This window comes from Pygoscelis adeliae, unplaced genomic scaffold (assembly GCF_000699105.1).
Source record: "Pygoscelis adeliae isolate BGI_AS28 unplaced genomic scaffold, ASM69910v1 Scaffold135, whole genome shotgun sequence".
NCBI lineage: Eukaryota > Metazoa > Chordata > Aves > Sphenisciformes > Spheniscidae > Pygoscelis > Pygoscelis adeliae.
The window spans coordinates 1,666,970-1,674,551 of record NW_008824908.1 but is presented as its reverse complement, the minus strand read 5'-3'; the positions used below and the strand labels follow the sequence as shown (position 1 = coordinate 1,674,551).

General features: G+C 40.0%; 1 protein-coding gene across 3 annotated transcripts in view; it reads right to left on the bottom strand.

Annotated features, from left to right (window-relative positions):
• GMNN (geminin, DNA replication inhibitor) overlaps positions 1-7,298 on the bottom strand; it is an 8,370-nt gene extending 1,072 nt beyond the window's left edge. The window contains exons 1-6 of one of the 3 annotated variants that reach the window (XR_663643.1): positions 7,241-7,298; positions 5,317-5,415; positions 4,795-4,933; positions 4,015-4,097; positions 3,827-3,937; positions 1,980-2,259 (exon numbers count right to left, since the gene is read on the bottom strand). Coding sequence is in view for 2 of the 3 variants with exons in the window: in XM_009324914.1 (XP_009323189.1) it covers positions 2,056-2,259; positions 3,827-3,937; positions 4,015-4,097; positions 4,795-4,933; positions 5,317-5,415; positions 7,241-7,297 (693 nt within the window). In the remaining variant the exon portion in view is untranslated. Of the gene's footprint in view, positions 1-1,731; positions 2,260-3,826; positions 3,938-4,014; positions 4,098-4,794; positions 4,934-5,316; positions 5,416-7,240 lie in introns of those variants that run through there. The other 2 variants (XM_009324915.1, XM_009324914.1) reach the window with 2 other exon arrangements.
• Positions 7,299-7,582: the final 284 nt, after the last annotated feature.

Below are 7,582 nucleotides of genomic sequence, written 5' to 3'. Positions count from 1 at the left end.
AGTCCCAATACTGAGCCCTGGGGAACACCGCTCGTGACCGGCCGCCAACTGGATTGAACTCCATTCACCACAACTCTCTGGGCCCGGCCGTCCAGCCAGTTTTTTACCCAGTGCAGAGTACACCTGTCTAAGCCATGAGCCGCCAGCTTCTCGAGGAGAATGCTGTGGGAGACGGTGTCAAAGGCCTTACTGAAGTCCAGGTAGACCACATCCACAGCCTTTCCCTCGTCCACCAGGCGGGTCACCTGGTCATAGAAGGAGATCAGGTTGGTCAAGCAGGACCTGCCTCTCATGAACCCGTGCTGGTTGGGCCTGATTCCCAGCTGGTTGTCCCGCTAAATTGCACCACATAAAGACTATTCTAACAAGTTAAAATTTATGTTTCCTTATTTACTATTGTTCAAGAACCACTTTGACATGAAAATTGCTTAGAGAGGTTTAAGTGACTTGACAGTATTATCTATTTCTTTTGAACAGAAAACCAAGGTTACTCTACAAAGCAGTTATCCAGCATCCAGTTGTTTGTTTTTTCTTAAACACAGCATCAGTGTGATTTAAAGGACACACCTTTGTCACCATTTCTGCACTGTGATGGAAAGGATTATATCTAAGCACGCTCTAGAGCACAAATTGGAAGGTATAATCTTTTGTTTGCAGAGTTCCCAGGAAAATATGCTGCCTCACCTTGTGGTTACCAGATTCAAGGTGACATGGAAGCCCGACCAAATATCACTTCCTACAATAGTTCTGACATTCCCTGAATGTCACAGCTGAAATCAGTTGTAAAACATCTATTAATTTACTGACACCCACAGGGAGAGAATAAGATATGGAAGGAATCTAAAGGTGCCAGTTGGTAGCTCCAGGGATGTGTTCACGCATACCCTGAAGCACCCATTTTGGCAAGGCCCAACAGATCCATAAACCAGAATCCCTCCGATTCTCTGCCTCCTGAAAGCCACTCAACTTCAAGCTCTTCACAAGATACTGCAATGTCCACCATCTTTTAAAGCCTATCCCTAGAAGACCTCGTTACTTACAGAACAACTGCTGAGTTCACACAGGACTGGAAGACATGTATTCAACTTACTCTCCCCTTCTACCTCAGTGCTTTCAACTGCAAGCATTTCCCTCCCCCTACCACATCCCCATATGGAGGCCAGATAAGGTGCTCAAAGTTTTAAAGAGTGCTTTTTATTCCTGTGAACCCTTCAGAACATTACTATCTTGGTAAAAAGCTGCCTCATCTCTTGGTAAATACCAGAGCAGTACTTTGAAAACAGACATTGAGTTTCCTTTCAGAATAGCTCTGAAGTGTAGGCTGCTTTGTCTCCATCTAATTTTCAGTACAGCTGCTATTAGGAGCAAGAACACCCCACCTTTTCTTTACAAGCCAATAAATGTATTCTAAGAGACTGCCTAATACTTTCTACTTACTTAAGCTCTCATCCATACATCTTGGAAAAGGCTCCCTTAAGAGACAGAGGCAATTATTTAAAAAACCCTGAAAAGCATAAGGCTAGCTAAACTTTAGATCTCGACTCTTATTACTCATTCTTGACTTTCTGAAGCCTCACCAACAGCACGCAAGTTTTATTTTGCTTTCCCTATCCACCAAAAACACTGTTCTCTAGAATTCTGCAAGTCTAAGGAGTTAAAAACTGCCTAGGCACTCCCTAAAAAACTTGAAAGCTTCCATCTACAGTAGTCACAATTGACTTAAACCTAGAACTAGCCATTCCCCACTCAAATAAGAGGCTGTTTTGGTAAGGCAAAGATTTATTTATCAATTTTTACTTATGTCACACCAACTGATAAGATATTTACACAACAGTTTGAAATACACAGTATTTGCATTTTATACAAGCAACTAAATGCAGCCCGTAGTAAGTTTTCGACATGGTATCCAGATACTCCCACTGCAACATAATTCCAGTTAAAAACCAACATCTGTAATGCTTCCACAAGAGTTTCTTTACCTGAGAATTTTTAGTGTATCCTTTCAAGAGGAAGCCTGCAATTAAAAGCCACATACACAAGCCTATTTAAAGGTTGTCATTCCAGTTGCAAGTGATTTGCTTCCTTTGAAGCAAGGTCTGATATACTCTCCCTTAAGCCACATGATACTTGTGATGGCCCTTCCTCAGAAGTGCTGTCTTCATCATCACCACAGTTAAACTCTTCGTTTTCTTGTTTGGGTTCCTCTAGAGCCAGACTCTCCAGTGTCTCAAGATTGTCAGGTGCTTGCCCAGTTAGCCTCTAGAAAGAAACAGAAGACAGTGAACTTAATACTTTTTCTACTTAATAGCCAGTGAAATAAGACTGTGCATATTGACTTAAGCAAACTAATGATCTTCATTTGGAGATTGTTCATATGGTGAAAACATTCCTCAGTCACAAAAATCTCAGCAATTTGAGCTGAACTCAAGTGTCTACCTCTAACTCACAGACCCCATCTGCTTCATTGACTGTTAAGTCTTCCTTAACTTCTTCTGTAGGACAGGTTTTTATCTTAGGCAACCTAAAATATAGGAAACAGCTTCCCAAGTTAAATATTACTATAGTACTATATAGGTTTAATTTTAGAAAAATTACTATAAAACAGATTAAGTTTATAATTTTTAATCAGAGATAATGAAGCTACATTAAGCCTAGATGAACTAGAAGACCCAGCAGTTTCTAGCACTTGATCAAACTAAAGAAGTTCCTCACCTAACCTGATCTAAGGAAGAAAAACAGGACCATAAGAAGCTGCTTGAGGCTTCTGGTTATTTGATATATCACTTAAGGCTCATTAAACCCTCAGAAGCGAGCAGCTTACAACTAATAAGTGAACTTAACTGTTGAACTGCAGAGAAGTTTCCAACTACATTAGTTCTTTAAGTCCTTTCTGCCTCTGAGTTTCACTAACAAGCAGCACTCCCTCAATACCAAAAAAATTCAAGTGTAGCAAATTAGTGGAGTCTTTCGAGACTGATCTAAATAATTGCACTAACTGAAAGTTAGCTTGATCAAGTTTACTTCTTGATTAATCGAGTTGCTTGCAATAATCTTCCATTTTGTTTCTACCTCCCCAGTCTAACCAGAGAATCAAAATATTTGCCAGGCACCCAGCTTCATATCCCAGTTGAGAACTCAATCCCTACAAAAACAACCTAGCTGATAATTTTAGTATCAAGGTTCTATATATTTATCACTGCTTCAGAGGCTGTTACAGACAATCTACTCCTAGTAGAGGAGTCATGGAATCGGTGACACAACTACCTGTCCAAGGAATTCTCAGAGGAAGCTGTTTTGAAACTTACAAGTTCATCAACCCTACAGACTTTGTGCATTAGCCCTTTTTGGGCCACGAAACTGGCAATTCCTCAGTGAAACCTTTACTTTGAAGAGCATAGGTGCTCCCTTCTCCCTCTCACTACTCCACTTTGTGTGTCCCTGTTTCAAGTTTAGTTCCTCAAAGGACACAGCCAGTACAAACACTTCATTTAGCCAGCAGCCTCACACAACCTATTAAGCATTTGAAAATAATCAGAAAAGTGAAAATGAACCCTTCCTTCCCTTGTCACCACCTCTAACAAGCAAAGCCTGTTCTGTTAAGACAATAGGTTGAATCTCCCCTTCAGAAAACATCGCTCTTACTTTCTCATTACTCCTGTGGGTTCTAAGGTGGAAAAACTCATCCCCTGGCAGGCGCTTTATGCCTCTGGATTAGAGCAATACCACAGGAAACAGGTCAGATCAGAAGTCATGATTCATTAAAAATATCTTTGCTGGTTTCTCACTTTTTCATTCTACGACATTAACAGATCATTCCTTTAAGTACCTCAATCATGCTGGCCATATAATGCACATGTTCAGCAAGGGACATTAGCTCTTCATTTTCTTCTTTTAGGCGGGCGATTTCACCATCTTTCTGTTCGATTTCTTTGTGCAACTGAGTTCAAATAACAAAGTGTTAAAACAGGAAGACAATGCCAGTGGTAAAGAAGTTAATTATCTTTCACTAGCTACCTTTTCATTTTCTTGAAGCACTTCATACAGAGCCTTCCTCCTTTCTTCAGCCACTTCTTTCCAATATTGAGATGAAGGACTTCCTGAAGTAAGAAGCTACAGTAAGTCCGTGCTAAGACTGAATTGTTGAGGTCACCTTCAGAACATTTGTATACAAGTTCGGTATCTATAAACTATGATAATAAGAACTCACTCCGTATAGTGTTTTCCCAGAGATTAGTTGTAAATTTACAACTAGAGACATAAGCTTACAGCAAACGGGGATCCTACACTGTATTAACAGCTACACAGGCAGAGTCTTCAAGAAACTGCCTCAAGCATGGCACCAGGCTTTGCAAGATGGTCACATTTGCAAATGTTAGTCTCAATGCATACTTTGTGGAAGACAGAAGTCTTATTCCCAAGTCACTGTCCATATTGGGCTTAATGGTTCTGAGAAACTGCACACAGCACACTATGGCAAAACAGGCTTTCATGTCAACTTAATTATTAGTCACTTGAAAGCTCGTAGCCGAGCCAAAGTAACAAGCTACAGAACTTCTTAACACTGCTGCACACAATAGTTCTCAGCTACTGGTTACCATAAACTCATTCTTAAACATTAGATATCTATACTGTATTTACTATACTATAGAGGATAAGCAACATTAATTCCTGCTAGGCATTACAAAACCACACAAAGCCCTTATCTAACTGACAAAGGAACAGTGTTTCAAACTATATTCCAATAGGAGCATAGCGTTTTAAGTGCAAGAAAACATTTCAAGAATTACCACATACCTTTTATTATGAGATCTACAGCTTGAATGACATCATTCATATTCTCATTTTCTTGCTCCTTGTCCACAGACACCTCAGCTTTACAAGCCTTTGAGGTGAACTTGTTATTCCAGAGTTTCCTTTTGACTGAAGTTTTCTTCTGCATAAAACACAGGCAGGTTTAACTTCAGAGCAACATTTCAGCTTTTTTAAAAAGACCAACTTGTAAGTCTGCTCACTCATGAGTGCAAATAAAGTCTTTATAAGCCCCGCTTTCGTCACATTATAATTCTAGTTTACAGACATCTTCCTTGATACCCATAGGTTTAACAAAAGAAAAATCTCAAACATTTGCCTGAAGTACTCAGAAACTGCTAGTTTTTAATATTATTTCTTACTAAAATAATAGTAAGCTTAAGTTGTGTTACACTAGTTAGCAGATTATATGTTTTTTCAAATATATTAGTTTTCAGTTAAAAGCTCAAAGCATTTCACTGTGAGTAGAAATAATTACACATCTACAGGTTATCTTTCAATTCATACCTCATTACGTCTGCCAATCATGCAACCTGTTGCTGAAGGCTGAATCATTTTAAGAGTTCGTCTTGGGGCAGCACTGCATGTGGTGTCTGTGAGGTACTTCTGAAAAGACAAACATGGCTTCAGACAGTTGCCAGTCTTCTCTACATAAACTGAAAGTTAGGAATTTGTCATGCTTCCGTTAAGGTAACCCATGGTTCATCTTTTCAAGACAAAAAGATGATACTTTAGTCTATGTTAAGGCTTGTGTAAAAAAGGGGATCTAGTCATTTGTAGCAGAGGTTGATCTTGATCACAAAGCTATGCTCAGTCCCTGCCTCTTATAAAACCCTTACCCTTCATAAAGGAATGTGAACAGGTCTTATAGCAGAACTATTCTGACTAGATTGCAAGGCAAGTTACAGCGCAGTGATACACGTAAACTTTAGCCGAAGCTCTCAAAGTTCTATTTGACAACAGCAGTATTAGACTTTGCAGGGCAGTGACAAAAGTGACTGCAATTGCAAGTTTACCTGGTAAAGTCACACACATCACTTTAGACAGTACCTGTTTTTGTTACCTGTGAACACATGCTCAAGTGGTGTTCATTTAGATAGATGTGTTGCTTCGATCCATTAAAATGGATCTAAAGCTTCCTTGCTTCAATCCAGACAGGCTATTGTTTTGTATAAACAGTATGTTTATCACCTTTCCTGTCATGTATAAATACCTATTTCCTGCATTAAGGTTTTCTGATTGGGTTGGTTACACTGCCACCATGGGATAGCAAACAATGGCAGACAACCGAGCAAGAATAGCCGGAATACAATGCCACACCAGCGTGAGAAAGTTACTGATTCACACTGTACTTCGTATGACAAGAGTTCGCCTTTCCCACGGTAGTTTCTGCCACCAATTATCCTACTGTTGAACTAAAGGACAAACACTAACTGCTGTGGGAACAAGAATCACACCATGTGTCAGACACTGCTTGCTCCTATTGAAGGGTAGAGTTAAGTATACTCCACCAATAAATTATTGGCTAATACTTGAGTTAACCCATTGAAAGTGCAAAAAGCCACGCTGAGGAATTTATACCCTAGAATCATTACAGGACAAGAGTACCATGTGTTTAAGTCAGACTTATCAGTTGGCAATTTTCATTAATACCAGAAGTTTTCATTATAATCACTCTCTCCCTCATGATAGAAGGCTAGTAGCCTCTATTTTATATGCTATTTGTACAATTCCAATCAGGGCCTACATTAAAAGGTTTAACAGAAGAGTCTTGTAACAAGACTGGAATAGGTATAAACTTTAGTAACTTCCTATCAATCACCTCTTAAAAACCTAAGTCCTTTAAGCATTTCCACCAATTCCAAGGCAACTATGGTCCATGAGGGTGACTTTAGAAACAGAACTGCCTGCATGAATACTTCAGTTAAAGCATGCTCAAGACAGATTTAACTCTTAGTAAGTTCATCCCTATAAAGGACGGACTACAGAACCTACTCTAAGACCCCTTAGCAGCCAGGCTGATTCAGTAACCGAACTAAGGCAGGTAGCCAGTAACTAAAAAAAAATCATATGGAAAGACAGCAAGATGAGTGTCAAAGTAAAAAGGACTTGCTGAGCAGTAAGACAAAAAGTAGTCATTAGCACACATGCGCTAGCAGGACAGAGTGTTCCCAAGCCACACTGCCTGCCAGGAGATTACTCAAGCCAACAGGACATAAGCCAGGTGGAAGCACATTGCAACAGATCCCTTTGTATTCCTTCAGCAGATGTAAAACTTGTGTCAGACAGAAGGACCATTTCCCAGAGAATTGAGCACAAACCTCAGAACAAAGCAAATTCTGTGTTTGAGATACTCTTTATAAATTTCATCTTCTATTTTCTATCCCTTATCTGCTCCCATATTCTAGCTTCAAGACTTTAAAGCCTATACCTGCAAAGATCCTGATGATTTTTCTGCATTCAGTTTCTGTTTCATTTTGGAATTCATAGGATCACTGCAAAAAAAAAAAGTAAAAAAATCAGTAATATCCGGCTGCAACTGAAGTTCAGGGACACTGGTTACAGAGTACTACAGTCTCAGTTTATCAACTTTTATAACAGCATTAAAAATTCAGTCCCGAATGGCGCGGCCAGCAGGCTCTTCCAGAGCCCTTGGAGCCCCTCTTGGGGCTCCTCCCCGAGGTATGAGCTGCAAGCGCGCTAGGAACGCAAAGCCCCGAGGGGACACCCCGTCTCGCTGACAGCAGTGCTGCCGCACCAGCCCACCACAGAC